General features: G+C 44.9%; 2 protein-coding genes across 2 annotated transcripts in view; both read left to right on the top strand.

The window, feature by feature from the left end:
• Positions 1–11,322, top strand: part of SERPINE2 (serpin family E member 2) — a 35,797-nt gene extending 24,475 nt beyond the window's left edge. The window contains exons 4-9 of the mRNA XM_066621766.1: positions 1,286–1,483; positions 5,638–5,836; positions 5,948–6,048; positions 7,703–7,789; positions 9,162–9,245; positions 11,099–11,322. Coding sequence (XP_066477863.1) covers positions 1,286–1,483; positions 5,638–5,836; positions 5,948–6,048; positions 7,703–7,789; positions 9,162–9,245; positions 11,099–11,136 — 707 coding nt within the window. The 3' untranslated portion in view covers positions 11,137–11,322. The remainder of the gene's footprint in view (positions 1–1,285; positions 1,484–5,637; positions 5,837–5,947; positions 6,049–7,702; positions 7,790–9,161; positions 9,246–11,098) is intronic.
• Positions 11,323–15,635: 4,313 nt separating this feature from the next.
• The window catches only part of WDFY1 (WD repeat and FYVE domain containing 1), a 30,908-nt gene continuing 26,988 nt past the window's right edge, over positions 15,636–19,555 (top strand). Inside the window, exon 1 of the mRNA XM_066622213.1 lies at positions 15,636–15,906. Within this exon, the coding sequence (XP_066478310.1) occupies positions 15,770–15,906 (137 nt within the window). The 5' untranslated portion in view covers positions 15,636–15,769. The remainder of the gene's footprint in view (positions 15,907–19,555) is intronic.

Below are 19,555 nucleotides of genomic sequence, written 5' to 3'. Positions count from 1 at the left end.
GGAAGCATTCCGGGGGAGGGAGAGGGCGAGAAGGAGGCATGTTGGGGGAGGGAGTGGGGCGGAGAAGGGTGGAACTGTTAGAGCTTAGCTCCACCAGATTCTGAGCTCTGTGTCGGACCATGCGGCCTGACACGGAACTCTTTGATTCTGTGGCAGCTCCAGAGCTGCTGCAGAATTGAGTAGCCCCATTGAGGGGCTACTTTATTTACCCGGAGGAAAGGGGAGGAATGTCAAGATTAGGCTGCCCTACAGTTTTAACAATGCTATATTAAAACATACAGGTATGAATCCAGATAATACCTCATAAGAACCTAAGAACAGCCCCACTGGATCAGGCCATAGGCCCATCTAGTCCAGCTTCCTGTATCTCACAGCGGCCCACCAAATGCCCCAGGGAGCACACCAGATAACAAGAGAACAAGATGCGCAACCTCCTGATTTTAGAGATGGGTTATGTCAGAATGCCAGATGCAAGGGAGGGCACCAGGATTAGGTCTCTTGTTATCTGGTGTGCTCCCTGCGGCATTTGGTGGGCCGCTGTGAGATACAGGAAGCTGGACTAGATGGGCCTATGGCCTGATCCAGTGGGGCTGTTCTTAGGTTCTTATGTTCTTAAGAGACCTCATCCTGGTGCCCTCCCTTGCATCTGGCATTCTGACATAACCCATTTCTAAAATCAGGAGGTTGTACATGCACATCATGGCTTGTACCCTGTAATGGATTTTTCCTCCAGAAACTTGTCCAATCCCCTTTTACCAGGCTAGACGCCATCACCACATCCTGTGGCAAGGAGTTCCACAGACCGATCACACGCTGAGTAAAGAAATATTTTCTTTTGTCTGTTCTAACTCTCCCAACACTCAATTTTAGTGGATGTCCCCTGGTTCTGGTGTTATGTGAGAGTGTAAAGAGCATCTCCCTATCCACTCTGTCCATCCCCTGCATAATTTTGTATGTCTCAATCATGTCCCCCCTCAGGCGTCTCTTTTCTAGGCTGAACAGGCCCAAACGCCGTAGCCTTTCCTCATAAGGAAGGCTCATTTCAAAGTTGCTTTGTCAGGATGTATTTCAGAATCTGTGAGCAAAGATGACTGCTCTGAATCAGTGTGTTAAGACTATTGAGCAGCAACGCGATACATTAGCTTTACTTGATTGAGCTGCAGAAAGCCAGTCCTGAATTACTAGTACATAGACTTTATGGTTTTCATTTAATGTATTTCTGCTTTTTTCTTTATGGTTGATAGTCTTATGCATGTAAATTACAAACTGTCTGTGATGCTTTTAGGTATGATCGACAGTGTCTTATCTCCAGATGCTATTGATAGTGCTTTGACGAGGCTTGTGCTGGTGAATGCAGTATACTTCAAGGGGTTATGGAAATCACGTTTTCAACCAGAAAATACAAAAAAGCGTGCATTTACTGGCGCTGATGGAAAGACTTACCAAGTACCTATGCTGGCTCAGTTGTCAGTGTTCCGATGTGGTAAGCTCACACATTGTTAACATGTAAATGTACAGGAAGTATTTTTTTAAGAACTGTTTTGTGAACTGAGATAAAATGTTTACTTGTAAATTCATTGTCTGACAGGCCTGAGTGCAAGCATGTCAAACATAAGGCTTGTGGGCTGGATGCAACCCCTGGAAACAATTTCTTTGGCCCCCATTATATTTGGGCTCTCTGATACCTTGAAATTATAACAAGATTTGCACATTTTCTCTTCTATCGTTTGCAGCTAATGAGTTTCTATGTGAGAACAAGGTACATATTTCTGGCCATCATCTGCTTAATGATGTCACTTCTGGCCCTCAGCAGGTGCCATGAATGCTATATGGCCCACTATATGAAATGGGTTTGACATCCCTGTTTTAGTGAATGAAATAATTAGGGGAACAAATGACTTTAAAAAAATGGAAACTACCCTCAATGACTGAGTAATGTGAAATCTTCCAAAAATTGACTTCCACTTCAGTCTTACATGTAATCACATAGTCCTGCACATGTCGCAGACCAGAATTCTAATAGCTTGAGTTCAGTTCCGGGTCCTGCCAGTAAAGATCTGTAAACAGGATGGTGCTCCATGCAGAGTGAGATTTACATTTTCCAATACTTTAACTATATGTTTGCGTTGTAATGCTTGCAGAGTGTGCTTGAGCAAGTTGAGGGGATTTTATTTGATAGATCTTATTTGTTGATATTAAGCACTGACTGTAAGTACCATAAAGCATGCATAACAGATAAAGAGAAACCTGCCTAGAAATAGTTAAGAATAGTTGATGCCTAACCCTCAGAAGATGCAGCCTGCTTCTTAGTAAGCTGAATTTATAGTTGGCCCTTAGAACAGACATAGGGAAAGGGGAGAAAGTTTCAACTGTAACAGCTGGAGAGGCTGGCTGGTACTGCATGTGGAAGTTACTCGCAGAGATCTTCCTCAGCCTAGCTGTTGATCTTCATAGCATGGTCTACAGTACTCTGCAGCTTAAGTTGCAGGCCCTTAGGCTGTCTGCTGCTTGCAACTTTTTTTTTAGAAGGCAGATTTTAAAATGAATTGGAGAGGCTCCACATGCGTACCTTATTAACAAAACACAAATCTGTCAGATAAGTAGCTTTGACTTCAGAAATCATTTCCTGGAGTAGACAAAAATATACACTATACATCTACCTACTCATCTGTAGTTTGATTTGGGCATTTTGTTCTGCTTTGGATTTTTAAATAATAGTTGCCATCTAAGAAAAATAATTCTCATTTGGCTATCTAGTCAGAGCTGGGGCTCCGAGTTGGGTAATTCGGAGGAAGCTGTTTTTTAAAAGCATACTGCCTTTGCTATGGTGGTGTCTTTTGCAACAAAAAGATCAAGCCTGTTGGAACAGAGTAAGCGTAAAGGAAAAATCCGGACCAAATTTTCCCTGTTTGTTCTTTGGTATTGACTTGGGCGTATTAGCAACTCTATTGTAGGCCACTTTTGTAGAAGGCAATGGACTTAGACAGCTGGTTGTTGTTTATCTTTCCAGTGAGGTCAGAGAGGCTTACTCCCATGTAAGTGTGTGCAAGATGTGACAAAGTGTTCAGTGCAAATTCTGTGAGGTCCTTATATTAAACTGTTTCCCAAAGTTATTGCATTTAATTGGAAAAAAAGACCTATTTGGCGGAGAGCAGTTTGGATAGAGAAATCTACCTGCAGTTTCCCTGATCCTCAAAGCACTTCGTTAATAAAAGCTGCTCCTCGCACAGAGCCCAACTTCAAATCAAGCTACTGTGCAATCTGGCCATTTGTGCAGTCCCAGCACTCTTATATCTGATGTTTGTGGGCTGTTGTACTGCTGCTTGTGTGATGTTTATAATTCATGTGCAGTTCAAAGACATGAAAACAAAATTCTGTTTTTATCTGGCCCAGCTATTATAGAAAACCAGTCTCTAAACTACTGCCTTCCAGGAGTGTATTCTGGATCCAACTAAAGTGTGTAATTGCAGCATTATCCTGGCAGCACTTGAGAATGGAAGCATTCACTGGAAATAGCCAATAAAGGCATTTTGTACACAACAATAGCATTAGCAAAGTAAATTAACCTGCCACGCAAAGCGTCCTGTGTAAGGAGCTTAACTGACTATTTAAATGTATTTAAGTAACTCAAAGGTAAATGTGAATTTCTCTGATGTTCATGTTGAAATTAATTCCTCCCCATTACGTTCACAGCATCCAGTCTTCTCACAGTATTAATGCTAATTTTAGCCAGACAAGGTTTGCAACACGTTCTTTCTACAACTCTCTTCCTATCTGCTGTTAATTTGTGATGAAAGGAGACTCCTCTGTTGTGTCTCTGTTGTATTCCCTGAATCTTCACTTTACTGGAAACACGTCTGTGTCGTCTTCACCAAAGTCTTCAGACATCACTGGATTTGTTTCTTTTATAATGGACAAACTTTCCTTTTGCTCCATAAACCAGTTTTTTAATCACTTGCCTACTTGCATTCAAAAAGTATTTTTTACTCTCTACCACATTCTCTACCATTCTCTGCCACAAAGGGTAAACATGGAAGCGATGTAGCCCAGGAGTGACCATCTGCTTCCTGCTTTGATTAAGAAATAAATATAGCTTCCTCTTTAAGGGTCCATGGGAAGAATAATCATTTGATGCTAGCTTCACTGCTGCTTCTCAAGTTTTCCATTGACTACCTGAAGTTTCTTTTACCAGGTTAGGATCAAAGAGATCCTAGCATTGGAAGTTTTCTGTGGGAACTATTACTCCTATTGTGTGCTGTCCCTTTGCTGGATGTCTTTGTTTCATAGCAAACTCTCCCCTACTGGTATTTAGAAACAAACTACACAAAGGTGGCTGGTATGATCCGGACAGGCCTGGGGAAAATTCTTGTTTTCTCAGTAAGAGTTTCTATTGTGATTTTCGAGGACAGGGAAAGCCCCTTGTGCCTTTCTCTGTGTGTCTTTGCTTCCTTTCAGCTCACTTGTGGTCAATGCTGATAAGATTAAGTGGTTGCTATCTACAGCATGACTTCCTGGGCAGAGATTTTTTTCTGACTTCAATGCTGGGGATCTTTTAATTAAAGAGGAGGTTGACTGAATTCTTGGGTCCTGTGCAAGCCATCAAGCTATGCTTCATCCATGGCAGGTTAGGACAGTAACACTGTCACCATGGAAATGCCCCGAAACTACCGCCTGTGACTAATGATTCTCCACTTCAGTGCATAGAAGTACTTTTGTTGGACAGCTCTCCTTTTGCTTAAACCTTGGTATTAGTGTTGCATGTCCTAGAAGTGTGTGTACTTTGATAAGTGCAATAGTAATGAAATAATTGTGTAATAATAGCCAGTTCTGAGTGTTTGGCCTCCTTTTTTTGTCATCAGCTGCTTGCCAAACAATATTTTGCATTGGAACCAACCAATGCACATACCAATGCAATGAACAATACTTCATGCCAACACTTCATCAAAGGCATACTGGTTTTACACGCTTCTCCCTGAAGGCACAAGAGTTGTGCATGTGCCCTGGCAGAAAATTCCTGCTATTAGAAGCTATTCTCTGGGCAGAAGACTAGAAGTTCAAGTGACTTGACTATCTACTGCCCTTCTTCCACACACAATGTATCCAGAGCTGAAAGATAAGGGAGAGAGCCAGCCTTCTTGGCATCAGATGTACATGGCTTTGTGTGTATCCCCTGAGCCCAGGAACATGACTAAGGTCGTGAAAGAGGCAAGGGAGGAAAGCAAGCAGGTTTAGAACTTTCAAGATCCCGTGTTTGTCTCCATATTGTCCTTTTACCTACAAGCTGGGGCATTAACATGGAGGGGAGCAATGAGGACAGAGTGCCTATGGGGTAGGGTAGTGGCAGTGTGGGGAAGAAAATTAAAACAAGGACATCGTGGAAGCGTAAAAAAAGCATGTGGTTCCCCACTTGTCTTGCTAGATCTTCCCGTGTTATCTCATAAGTGTTGCTGGGAAGACATGAACTATGATGTGGGGAAGCAAGCTGAAACACTGGGCTGCAGGAAGGCTCTGGTCTCCCTGACATCAACATGACTTGTGCTTAAGTTCTTTATATAACCAAGATTCCTTACAGTCACTGCCTTGCTGTGCAACAGAGACTGAAGGCTTTTTGAGCTGTATTTTTCTCTCTTTGTTTAGGCACAACAAGCACTCCTAATGATCTGTGGTACAATATCATTGAATTGCCGTACCATGGTGAAAGTATCAGCATGTTGATTGTTCTACCCACAGAAAGTACAACCCCTTTGTCAGCTATTATTCCTCACATTAGCACGAAAACTATACAGAGCTGGATGACAACCATGGTACAAAAGAGAGTGCAGGTTATTTTACCAAAGTAAGTAACTGTGTTCCTCGGTTTCTTGTGCCAAAACTCTCCTATTGAAAAGCGTCTGCAATTAGAGTATTTTTAGCCCAATTGAGGCTTTTTCTATTTTACGCTCACCAGGTTTACAACAGAAGCAGAAACGGATTTAAAGGAACCTCTGAAAGAGCTTGGCATTCGAGATATGTTTGATCAGTCAAAAGCAAACTTTGCAAAGATAACACGTGAGTAATCTTCAGAGTCTGTTCATGCCGCCTTGCATTGGGGTTTTGTGTCATATAATTGGTTACCTTAAATTGAGCCACTTATCACAGAAACTTGTCTTTGGAACTTACTGATGGAACACAAAGTTACCCTATGATCTGTGGCAGATACTTGATTCATGTTTGTGGTTTTTGACCCAGGTGCAGTGCTATTTTGTCTTGTTATAACAAGTAAAGGATTTGATTGTCTTTTTTTCTTATTCCGTTTTAATCCACAATACATCTTTTCCTTTTACGTGATGAAAACAAACCTCCCTTTTGCTTTAACCCATAGCGAGATTGTTTTCCCATCTCTTCCCCTTGCTCAGCCTTGCATGCTGCCCAGGGTGTGATTGTATGGGGATATGTGAATGAGAGAGAGAGAGAGAAAAGTGAAGCAGGAAGGTCTGTTAAGATGCTCTCCATCCATCTCCCTCTTCAGAAAACTCAGTGGGAGGATAAGTGTGTCTGTCAGTTGGCAAACAGATCCCCAGTTTGGGTGAAGAAGTGGAATTCTTATCCTGCGTTTCTTGTGGCAATCTGTCCCATGTGTGCGGTCTGTGACTGTTACACAGTGAAAGTGGTTTTGATGGTATCAGGGTGGAGAGGATCACCAGGCTTCCCAGAGAGAAAAGTGGAGATCACTGCAAGTATTGAAAAAAATTTGGTTGTACCAGTATTGGCTGGTGAAATAAACTTTTGCCTACAGCAATTTAAATGAGGCTTTATCTAAGAACATAGGAAGAGCCCTGCTGGATCAGGCCATAAGCCCATCTAGTTCAGCTTCCTGTATCTCACAGTGGCCCACCAGATGCCTCAGGGAGCACACAAGACGACAAGAGACCTGCATCCTGGTGCCCTTTCTTGCATCTGGCATTGTATCTATTGTTTGATAAAGCAATGCCTCTAGTTCTGCAGCAGTTAATAGAAACTGGATAGAAAACCCATTGCCCCTATGCGGTTCCTGTCCTCTGTATCAAAAGTATGGCTGTTGCTACTGTAGTGCTTCTGAAATCAGGAGAGATGTATCTTGTTAAAGTGGTACTTCTCATTTTCCTTTCTGCTGCACTGGCTGCATTCCTCCGTTCTTGCACAAGCAGTGGTAATTTGGTCTATTGTACCCCAGCCTTGTTTCTGTTGCCGGCTGAAAATCTGCAGCATTATCACTTAAATTGTCTAGTAATCTTATGCATTTTAACATTTGAGTTATTACCCTCATCAGCACTTTCATTGTCAGCACCTGGGATACAGTCAGGTCCAGCCCATCCATGAGGAACCTGCCTTCACTTCTCCTCCTCTTCTGGTTTGGAAGAGGGGCATGGTGAGGAAGTGTGGAGAAGAATCAACTGGTAGGTTAGAGCATCAGAGATGCTCCTCTTCTCCTCCTCCACTCTGTTCCTCTTTTCCAATCCAGAGTGGGAGGAGCAAAACCTGGTGCAGGAGCAGGTAATGGGGAGGGAACTTTAGGCATGCCATCTCAGGTGCCTGGTGGTCTTGAGCTGGCCTTGGGTGGAGCTTGATAGCAATAATAACCAATATCATTGTACAAGAATTCAGTAAGATTTGATGTATAAGAAAATTGCTTTTCTAAAGAATGGAACACGAGTATACATATCAACTTGTATGTGTTTAACAGGAACAGAAAGTCTTCACGTATCTCAGATTCTACAGAAAGCAAAGATTGAAGTTAGTGAAGATGGAACCAAAGCTTCTGCAGCCACAAGTAAGCAGCTCATTTTTTGTTCCAACCAAAACTAAGTAGTAGATCCCATTTCTACTTTTATTCTACACTCTAGCAGCTCTACAGATCTTGAAGCACATCTGCAATGGCTTTGCAAAGCCAGATGCAGAGTTAATCTGATAGACTTGAGGGGTGGAGAAACCAGCCTTGTGTCTTGACAAAGGGTAATGGAAGTCTTTTGCCACAAGGCAAACATGAGTTGAACCAGTGGCACTTGTGTCATTTCTCGGATAGCTATTTGACTGTAGTTGACTTTCCCAACAACTTTCCCAACAAAGTGTTGACTTTCCCAACACTACAGACATTTGTTCAGAACAAAGTATAGTTTAAGGACAATGTGTTTAGGCTGGCTAGTGAGGGATGTACTTGTTCTATTACATCTAAAAAATGAAAACTTCAAGAGAGTAAATGTAGCAAATGCCACATTCGCATTTCTGTACAAACCAGTGGTGTATGGGGGGGTAAGGGGTGCAAATGCCCAGATGCCATGCTCTTAGGCACTTGGGGGGGGGGGTGGCGGCACTGGGACCTGCTTTCCCTCCACCGGTTTTTCTGTGTGGCTGGGAACTGCGCCTACATTGGCTGCAGATGGCTACATTGGCTACAGATGGATAAAAGATAAGAGTGCAGAAGAGGATAAGAAAACTTTCCTTTCAGGTTATGGGTTTGAATCGGTTTCGACAATAGCAACAGAAGGGCGGACACTTTCTTTTTAACACTGTGATATTTTCTTCTTCAATGAAAGGTCTTTCACAAGCTTTTCACAAGTGTCTTTCTCAGCCACTGTCAGCGCCGTTCTGTGCTAATCTGAGGGCCACCCCTTTCTCCTCCCTCCCATTTCTTTAAAGAGTAGGAGAGGGTGGCGGCCTTCAAATAGGTAGGGAACTTCGGCAGCCACTCTAGGCGCAGTTCCTGAATGTGTCTGAGGACTGCTCTCCTCCACTTTAAAGAAAGGGGAGGCCGGCCCATAGAATGGCTGAGGAGCCAACCAGAAGCAGCTCACATCTCCTCTGATTTTGGAGGAGCCACGCCCTGCTTCAAGGTCTGAAGGCTCCAAGGGAGCTTTCTTGTGCCATTGGAAGTAGCACCCAGGAGGCAGCTGCACTTGCCCTTTGGGTGCCTTCCAGTGATTTAAAAAGGCTTCAATTGAACCTTTGGGCTGCCTCCTCCCTCCCCCCCTTTTTCAAAAGGGAGAAAGGAGGAGGCAGCATGGAAGCAACTGCGGTGACGGTGACTTCACCGCAATTACTTCCACGTTGGGTGGCCCCTGGAGGGAAAACCCCCAGGACCGCCAGTGGTACAGACATCCTCCGTATAGCCATGGAGTGACGAATCATTCTGTCTTTTGTTCCAGCTGCAATTTTAATAGCCAGGTCATCGCCTCCTTGGTTTGTAGTTGACAGACCATTTGTATTCTTCATAGTACACAGTCCTACAGGTAAGCAGTTCTACGTTGCTCAGTTTCCTGGTGATACTGGTGGAATGCAAGCACAACTCTCCAGGAGATGGTAGCCTGGTGCCAAGACAGTGAAAACAAACATTTTCCAGATCTGCTTTCTTATCTTAACATAAAATGAGGTCCTGAAACTTCTGCATTGTGCACAGGAGGTTTTGGCTCCTGGAGGCAAGCGCAATCTGCAGCTGTGCAGGATTTCAGCGCCCAAAGGGTGGTTGCCAAGGACTAACAATTCCTCTGTTCCACCAGCATAGTTATTAACTCATCTACATCTACGGTGTATGTGGGAGGTGGAAGTGCCAGGGCTGTGAAAGAGCAGACTTCTGGCATCCGTCCCCAGCCATAGGCAGCTTAAGCAATCAAAGGCACATTATGCGATTCTGAAGAGGAGCGCTGGCCAGTTGTCAAAACACACATCCCCTCTCTTTGCTCCACTGCTCAGCTCTGTTTTTGGCTCATTGATATTCTAGGCTCAGCAGAGGCTAGTTGTGCCGTGAAACCCCCCCTTCCCCTTCATTCTTAGGGGGAATGAGGCACTAGGACATGCATTGACAAAGCAATGCTTCAGTCTAGTTTTATTCTTTCCCCCAACGCCCCCCCCTGTCCTAATCATAGACACCATCTGCTTGAAAAGACTATTTTAAGCCCATTTATGTGGAAGTGTCAGTCTAATTGCAATGGAACTCAAGGAAGTGGTGCTTCAGGGTGGCAGCCTTAGGTACATAAATGCTGTTTATTAAAGCTGTACCTGGGGTGGGGAGTTAGATCTTTCAGATGAGCGAAACCAAGCCGAACATATCGCACCTTGTGTGTGTCTATATAGTGTCATATGCTGACTTTGCAGCAGCCCTTCATGTTTAGTAAAAGGTACCCTTGGCATTGGCTGAAGAACACTGATATTTAATGCTGGATGGCTTCTCAACACATGCAACCTCTTATTTTTTAGCAGTGGGTTGGGAATGAAATACTCTGGGTTTCAGGTCCATTTTGGAAGTTTTTCCTAAAATACAGTTTAGTAGCTCATTTGTGCTATCTTTTAATCTTTGCTGTAGACATCTAGAAAAATAATATGAGCAAATGAAAGATTTATTTGTTAGATATTTATGCCCTGCCCTTGTATCATAAAATAGTTGGCTTACAATAAAATTCTCTAAAAATAGCATATGAAACAGTGACACAGCAATAAAAACGGAGTATAGTGTCAAAAGCAGGTAAACTATAGCGTCTATAGGTTAAAAGTTAGTTGACCTAAAACATTTTCACCAACTTGGAAGATCTGCAAAGATGGAGCCACTCATGCCTTTCTACAAGGTGAGATGGATAGTGTGAACATAACAGCAAAGGCTGCTCTTTCTCTGGTTTCTGATATCTTACATTAGTGGGACACACTGCCTTGTAGATCTTACTTGGCTGGGAGGTTTATAAGGGAGAAGGCGATCCTACATGTATCCTTCTCCAAATCAAGTCCAAGTATCCTAGTTCACCATCAGTATCCTGATGGCGATAGTTTTAGCCACCATCATGGGGAATCTTTTGATTTTAGCCTTAGTAACAGAATTGTATAAAGGACATGAATCAGATTGTTTAAATCAGAATCTAGCCAAAAAGTGTATCAGTTGCAGAAAAGGACCCACTCAAACAATGACTATTTAACAAATATCTCTCAAAATACTGAAAAGTATTGCCTTCAATTATCCATTTAATTTAAATTGATCCATAAATTAAAGTTTGCGGCCTTATGAAAGCTTCCTCACTTTATGATTTTACTAACCACCAAGCTTCACAAGATATGTTTGTGAATTAATACAATTATCTGCAATTTTTTTCTTCCACAGGTGCAGTTCTGTTTATGGGACAGATCAACAAACCTTGAACATGGGAGGAGAATGTTTCCCTTCTGCAGCCAATTTGAAGATTGATGCCCTTGTTAGTTCTGTTAAATATTTTTGTACAACTATTGGTTGACTATAAACTAGCTCAAATGTGGATGGTCAACTAGGTTTGAAAAGGAGCCTGAAATAGCTGGGATTTTGTGTGTGTGTGTGTGTGTGTGTGTATGTGTGTGTGAAAATTAAAACACCTTTTCAAAAAGTAAAGATTTTTAAACTACTGATTAGTTGTCCCTGTGCTAACAACTTTTGAAATTCTGTTTGGTCTTAAGTATTTTGTATCGTGATTTGAGAAATCTTTAACCAGAGTTAGGACAGAAAGGACAGCTTCTGTATACATTTTTTTGTTCAGTTTGTACATGCCCTTTCTAATACTACTGTTGTCCATTGAGTGGTTTGATGGGGCATCCTTGTTTAGAAATAAATTTTTTAAGTGTTATTCATTTTTATTCTAGATTGTGCATGTTTTGCTGAGACTTAAACAACTAATGTCCCAGTTAATGCCTTTGTATTGGTGTAATGTAAACTTGTCATTGCTAGTATACACTTTCTATGGATTTAAATTTTATATTTTTTTGTACAAAGGGGAAAAAAATAAAAGCATTATGAACAGCTGAAAACAATGTAGTGCCTGAGTGATAGAAGGAATATATTAGTTGTGCTTTTAGTTGTTGCATATAAATATTGATCTGCTATAAGGAAGATAGCACAGGGCTTGTATTCTGCTGTCTGACAGAACCTTGTTGATCTCTCAGATGTGCTAATCAGCTTTTCCAAGAATGACCTGTACTCTGCAGTAAACATTTTGAAATAACTTGGATGGTACCAATATGTAGACAATGCAAAATATAACTGCTGAAAGCATTATGTCTGCTGTCCCCTGTCCCTTGTGTTATCCATTAAAAGAACAAAACTCAGTGCATTTTTTTTTACATACTGAAGGATGGTGTCTTAGACTGATGTGACACCTAAAGGAGAAATGTGGCTACTGCACCATTCTAAAATATTGTTAAGCAAACAGCAAGAAACATATATGGGTAGTCTGTCAGAGCCAGCTCAAGGTTCAAGCAGACCCTCAGGAAAGTAGGAGGAGGCTTACTGTGGGGGAATGGGCAGTGGTGCTCACCTCACACACTTCCTGATGGCCCTACACCACTGACCTCTTTGCTTTTGTTGGGGCAGTGGCCAAGAGCTGTGAATTGGTATGTCCCCAGTTTGAATCTTGCCTCTTTCATGAATTCACTAAGTAGCCTAAGGCAAGTCACTCTTTTCTCAGCTCCCCAGCTGCAATACTTGCCTTATAGGGTTGTTGAAAGACAACTATCAAGGTAATACATGCGAAACACTCTGCATAATCTGAAAACACTGCAGAAATGTTAAGTGTCATTACTTAAATCAGCAATGCAATGCGTCTGCCCTATTGCTGCAAGACTATGATGTATCAATTGGTGCAGAGGTTTAGGACAATGGCCACCCTTAACTGTGTTGCTGAACGGATCTTACTGCTTCTCAAACAGATTAGGTGGAAGCTTGATATAGTCTGTGGCTTGTGACCACCACATTAATTGCATCACTGACATGCTGAACATTCTGTTATTGGAAATGGGTTTTGGGACCTATGCAAGCTATTAAAAGTTACATAACTTGTAATGCTCTCTTCTGTTAGATGCACAAACTCACATTGGCAAAACATTTTGAATACAGTAATGGGCATGTCCTGGATGAATGGTATTTTCTTAAATGGTTACAGCACCCTCTTGTGGACAGAACACTAATATCCACTACTAGAATATTTAATTCTAGGAGGAAATCTGGAAAAAAAAACCTCTAGCCACAGTGTTTTGTCTTGTTCATTACAAATGATTGTACTGTTCACATTACAGTAAAGCAATTGCAGGAACGAGTTGGAGAAGACTTGGCTAACAAGAGCAACAAGAGTTTGCTTTTTAAAACCTAACTGTCCTGTTATAGGGATTGGAGCTCAAAATAAAAATCCAAATTAACATACTGCTGGCCCTTGTTGCTCCCCTTTGAGCTGGGAGGAGTGCTCTTCACTTGCAGCCATGGAGCCCTGCATCAACCAGTGTGGCCATGACAGGTGACTTTGTGAGTGCCACTTTGAAAGTGTCCGCATGACACCAGCGGCACATATATGGTTACAAGTCATAACCATATGACTTTACGGGTTACAAGTCATAGTAGGTATGTGCAAGCTCTTGGTTTTAGAGGCAGGCTGCCTGTGATTGCCAGATGCCAGACATTATATATCTGGACTTTCAGAAGGCGTTTGACACGGTCCCTCACCAAAGGCTACTGAAAAAACTCCAAGTCACGGAATTAGAGGACAGCTCCTCTCGTGGATTGAGAACTGGTTGGAGGCCAGGAACCAGAGAGTGGGTGTCAATGGGCAATTTTCACAATGGAGAGAGGTGAAAAGCGGTGTGCCCCAAGGATCTGTCCTGGGACCGGTGCTTTTCAACCTCTTCATAAATGACCTGGAGACAGGGTTGAGCAGTGAAGTGGCTAAGTTTGCAGACGACACCAAACTTTTCCAAGTGGTGAAGACCAGAAGTGATTGTGAGGAGCTCCAGAAGGATCTCTCCAGACTGGCAGAATGGGCAGCAAAATGGCAGATGCGCTTCAATGTCAGTAAGTGTAAAGTCATACACATTGGGGCAAAAAATCAAAACTTTAGATATAGGCTGATGGGTTCTGAGCTGTCTGTGACAGATGAGGAGAGAGATCTTGGGGTGGTGGTGGACAGGTCGATGAAAGTGTCGACCCAATGTGCGGCGGCAGTGAAGAAGGCCCATTCTATGCTTGGGATCATTAGGAAGGGTATTGAGAACAAAACGGCTAATATTATAATGCCGTTGTACAAATCTATGGTAAGGCCACACCTGGAGTATTGTGTCCAGTTCTGGTCGCCGCATCTCAAAAAAGACATAGTGGAAATGGGAAAGGTGCAAAAGAGAGTGACTAAGATGATTACGGGGCTGGGGCACCTTCCTTATGAGGAAAGGCTATGGCGTTTGGGCCTCCTCAGCCTAGAAAAGAGACGCCTGAGGGGGGACATGATTGAGACATACAAAATTATGCAGGGGATGGACAGAGTGGATAGGGAGATGTTCTTTACACTCTCACATAATACCAGAACCAGGGGACATCCACTAAAATTGAGTGTTGGGCGGGTTAGGACAGACAATTTCTTTACTCAGCGTGTGGTTGGTCTGTGGAACTCCTTGCCACAGGATGTGGTGCTGGCGTCTAGCCTAGATGCCTTTAAAAGGGGATTGGACAAGTTTTTGGAGGAAAAATCCATTATGGGGTACAAGCCATGATGTGTATGTGCAACCTCCTGATTTTAGAAATGGGTTATGTCAGAATGCCAGATGCAAGGGAGGGCACCAGGATGAGGTCTCTTGTTATCTGGTGTGCTCCCTGGGGCATTTGGTGGGCCACTGTGAGATACAGGAAGCTGGACTAGATGGGCCTATGGCCTGATCCAGTGGGGCTGTTCTTATGCAAGGGAGGGCACCAGGTCGCAGGTTGTGCCTGTTGTCTTGTGTGCTCCCTGGGGCACTTGGTGGGCAGCTGTGAGATACAGGAAGCTGGACTAGATGGGCCATGGCCTGATCCAGATGGGCTCTTCTTATGTTCTTATGGTGGGTTGGCCATCCTGGTGTAGCCAATACTAAGCCAGTTGGATCAGTGGCCTAACTGAGAGGCTGTTTCCTATGTCCACACAACCTTCTACATGTCTACTCAAAAGTAAGTCTATGAATTCAGAGGGATGGACTCTACAGCAGTGTTTCTTAAGGTTTGCTCTTCACTGCACCACTTCACAGGGTCCACCTATTTGAAGCACCACGAGAAGTAGCTGGTGATGGCAGGATTACCAGTGACTGCTGGGTTGGGAGGCCAGATGCAGTGCAACGAACACCAGTAAGAGGCGCAGGGTGGACTGGAAGGCTTGCTCGAGCTGGGAAAAGCTTGCTTTGGAGCCTCCCTAAGGCGTTGTGTCACATTCCTGGTCTTGCTGCTGGGTGGCAGTGTCCAGGGGTCCTTTGGGGACCACCAGGCACCACCTCAAGTACCGCTGGTGGTACCTGCACCACTGGTTGAGAAACACACCCTGCCACATGCATGTACACACGCCCGTGCAGGCACTCGCACACACACCTACAGGCACGTACACGTGCCTAAGTTCCGTCCTGGCCCCGCCGCAGCAGCGAAGCCTCCAGCCAGCCCTGCAGGGAGAGCACTTCGCGATGCTCCTCTAGTCTGAGGTTTACGGCAGACCCTGGCTAGGAAATGTTGCTGCGCTGCTGCTACGGTGATTACGGCGCCGCACTCCATGCGCGCAACCGTTGGACGCCGCCACCGGGTGCGGTCCCCAGTGGGCGGAGCATAAACCGGAAGTTTCCTGTCGCGCGGTCGAGGCGCTCCGGGCCGTGCCGAGCTCTCTTCCGGGGGCGGGGCTACTCGCGATATTACGGAAGATGGCGCTCAGCTGAGGCGTTTAGGAGGCGCGGCTACAGCCGAGATTACGGTCGCGCCGCTCTCCTCCTTCCCCCCCTCTCTCCCGCGGGTCTGGCGCCCGGAGCCGCGTCCGAGATGGCGGCCGAGATCCACTCGCGCCCGCAGAGCAGCCGGCCCGTCCTGCTGAGCAAGATCGAGGGGCACCAGGACGCCGTCAGCGCCGCGCTCCTCATCCCCAAGGAGGACGGCGTCATCACCGCCGGCGAGGACAGGTGGCTGCCGCCTCTGGGGGGAAGGACCCCCGCGGAGGGGCCGCTCTGGGCGCCGCTCTCTTCTCCCAGCCGCCCGGCCCGCTCCCCTCCCCTCAGCAGCGCCCAGCCAGGGCTGGGGGCGTGTCCCAGGGAGCCCTGGCACGGGGCAGTGACGTCACATGACGTCATGGTGTCCCTTCTGGGCTCTCCCCAGAGGGGCGGGAGGCGGAGACGCCTCCACAGGAGGGGAACTGGGGGGGCACAAAGCAGCAGCGGCTGAACCAGGACTGGGGGGCGTGTCCCCAGAGGCGTCGCTGGAAGCCCTGGTGCCAGGGCAGTGACATCACCATGATGCCATCATGATGTCGCAACTGGGCTTGCTCAGAGGTGGTGGGACATCACGGTGTCACGTAACATCACAGTGTCGCGTGACATCATGATGTCACTTCCATCATGATGTCACTGTCCTGGAGGAGGCAGGACACTGCAGTGTCACATGACTTCATGACATCAACATCCACAGTGTGTTCATGACTTCATGACTTCAACAGACTTCATGACTTCAACATCCACAGTGTTGCATGGCATGATGTCACATCACAGTGTCACGGGCTATCATGGGGGCACCTGCCCTAGCGCTATGCCCGTTTGCCACAATGCAGTCTCTTCTGGGCTCGCCCCAGAGGAGGTAGCACTGGCGGTTTTACACTCTACCCTCTTGAAGGGGGTGCCTCCACAGGAGAAGGAAGGTTATGTGGTACGGAGCCCACTTTGGCCTGGATGAGAGGCGCTCTCCTCCCCTTCCGTTGGCAGAGTTGTACCTGGTGTGGGTATAGAGAGGGAAAATTGGGACGAGTTCACAGCTTCGGGTGGGGGAAAAGCACCTATTTGTTTCACATGCAGAAGGTCACGGGTTCAACCCTGGCACCTCCAGGTAACACTGCCTAAACCCCCTGGCAGAAAGCTAGGAGAGCTGCTGCTGATATTGGTAGTGAGGGACCAGACTCTGTGTAGTATAAGGCAGTCCCCGTGTTTCAAAGGTGAACAGCAAACAAAAAGGCTGTGAAATGCAAGATTGCTTGTGTTTATGACTTACTGCGCACCTCTTCCCTTGTGTAAGTTGCTTGGGAGGGAGGGAGGGAGGGAGGTGGAATCCTGTTTGGACACTAGGCAGTAAGGGCAAGCACTCTGTATATGCATAAAGGCACTGTTTCATGTCTTACTATTTTACATAGGTCTGGTCATGAAATTAGGTCCTGGAGTGAAACCCTGGTGAGGCGGGGCTCATGTTTTCCTCAAGGGAGTTGTTTCTGTCCTTTGCCCTGCCCATACCAAGAACTCCCACGGGCTAGAGGTACAGCAAAATGAAAACATTATGTCCTCCTTGCCAGTATTTCTTGGAGGAAAAGTGAGAAACTGGGTAGGATGGAACACCAACACACTCTTTTCTCAACTAGTTTGATTTGACTGGTTGTCTGACAGGGCAGTGGGGGAGAAAGGCAAGAGAGTAACAAATTCTCTTCTCCTTTTTGTGGAACAGATGCAAAGCTTCAGCTTATGTGGGTTGGATAGCCCCACCCTGCACTAGAAATGGGACTACTTGCATAACCCTCTCTGATGATGGATGTGCTTACCTCTCTTTATACTGTATATATGAGGTATCAAAATGAAAGAAAAGCTTTCTCTTCTCCCCCCCCCATGCCCCCATATTTTGCATCCTCCCTGTGGCTACACCAGTAGGTATCCCATGTCCCCTGGAAACACACACGTGTGTGTGTGTGTGTGTGTGTGTGTGTGTGTGTGTGTGTGTGTGTGTGTGATGACTTCTACAAGCAACTTAATTTTGGCTTCACTTCGGTGTGGGTGCACATGTAGCTTACTAAGCTGTGGAACAATGCAGACAGTGTCACCTGTTGCCCAGGGTCTACTTGAAGGACAAATTGTTCCTTGGTCCTACCCTTCAAGTGGATTGCTGCAAGTCTTTCTTGGGGCCAGGTCAACTTGACTCTGCTGCTTTGACTTGAGTTGTTGCAGGCTAGGCCTGCAGAGAGTGAGTGGTGAAGCCATGGAAGCTCCTGTGTAGGAAAAGACTTTCTTCTCTGTTGTTCATCCCTTGCAAAGTTCTAAGCTTCCGATGCCCCATAGAAGTGCCCTTTGGCACTGACTTGATAAGGATACAATTGACTGTGAAGGAAGATCCTTATGTGGCCAGTTGACCCATTCATTCCCTGCACAAAAAGCTTTGCCCCTTTGCAGCCTATGAATTTACCCTTTAAAGTGTTCTTTGATTACTTTGTATGCAGCACCAATAATATGTGTGGCCTGTTCCAGCTTTGAAGTGCAGAATGTCTGTTTTTTAGATAGGCTGCTATAGTTTTGGAAACTGAAATAATTTACAGACAGACTCATGAGTCATCTGCTCATGTGGACTGCTAGCCAAAACATAACATGCTTGCAAGTGGAGCACTGTGGCTCCATGGAAGGGGCCTTCTGCATGTAGGGCAGATGCCCAGGTTCTTTCTCCAGGTAGGGTAGTGAAAAAGTCACCAGTCTGAAACTCTGGAGAGCTGCTGTTGGTCAGAATTGACCAAACTGAACTAGATGGATCAGTGGTCTGACTTTTTGTAGGCCAGCTTTCCATGTTCTTAACATCTTGCTACAGATGTGGTGGAACAGAATTCATTGGGGGCATACATGTGGGATGCAGCTGTAGAGGAATTATTTCGCAAGGCTGTGCCTAAATCAGATTATCATCTGTTTCATCTCACCAAGGGGTTAATTGTCCAAGAGAGCCTTTGGGGATTACAGCATCTGTTGTATTGGATTAGTTGACAGGAAGAGAAGAATGCTAGTTTCCTTGAAGTGGCTGAAGTGTTGTCTTGAAGCAGAGTTCAAGATGTTAAAATGGTGCACTTGATTTTGGTTTCAGGGCAACATAGAGATGACTTGAGAAGGGATATTGTGTTTGCTACATCCCTCAAGTTAGGTGTGCTAAGGCAGACCTCTTGCCATCTTTAGAGGAGTGAGACAATTACACACACAATTTCCCAAGTGCTTGCTTAGAACCTGGGTTAGGTGGACTCCAAGTGTGAGCCCAGTTCAGAATGTGTAAGTTCCATGTGTAGAATGACTTGGAACTTAAACTTATGATGAAGAAAGGTAGAGTTGTCTGTTGCACTCAGTTGAATTGTTTAAAATAGTCTGTGCTTTCCAAGCACTTAAATTGCTTGTCAAAATATTTTCCTACAAGACAATAGTCTTCACTATTTCTACCCCATCACTCTCTTTTATGATGCTTCTTCTTGCTCAACACATTTTCTCTTTGAACAAATACTACTAGAACTCTCTCTTTCAAAACCTGTAACCTTTGCTGTTCAGGAAAATGGCAATTAAGAGCTTGCCAACTTGCAATACTGCTGGTTCCAATATAAGAGCTCATTAATGTGTCCAGGTAGTGTACGTTTGAGCAACTTTTCCTCACCCATATCAAATGCTCCAGATGTTGCACCTTAAGTTCTTGAGATTTCTGTCTTCCTGCATTGTATGATACTGTACAATGAAAGCAGATCCCTGACTCAAGTGCAGGACACTTGCTGCAGTGGTATCTGGTTCTTGTTTCATCTTTTTATGAGAATTCATGAATACATCTGAGACCAGAAGTTGGTCCTTA

Source organism: Tiliqua scincoides, chromosome 3, assembly GCF_035046505.1.
Source record: "Tiliqua scincoides isolate rTilSci1 chromosome 3, rTilSci1.hap2, whole genome shotgun sequence".
Taxonomy (NCBI): Eukaryota; Metazoa; Chordata; class Lepidosauria; order Squamata; family Scincidae; genus Tiliqua; species Tiliqua scincoides.
The sequence above is the reverse complement of the archived record's forward strand: the minus strand, read 5'-3'. Positions and strand labels throughout refer to the sequence as shown.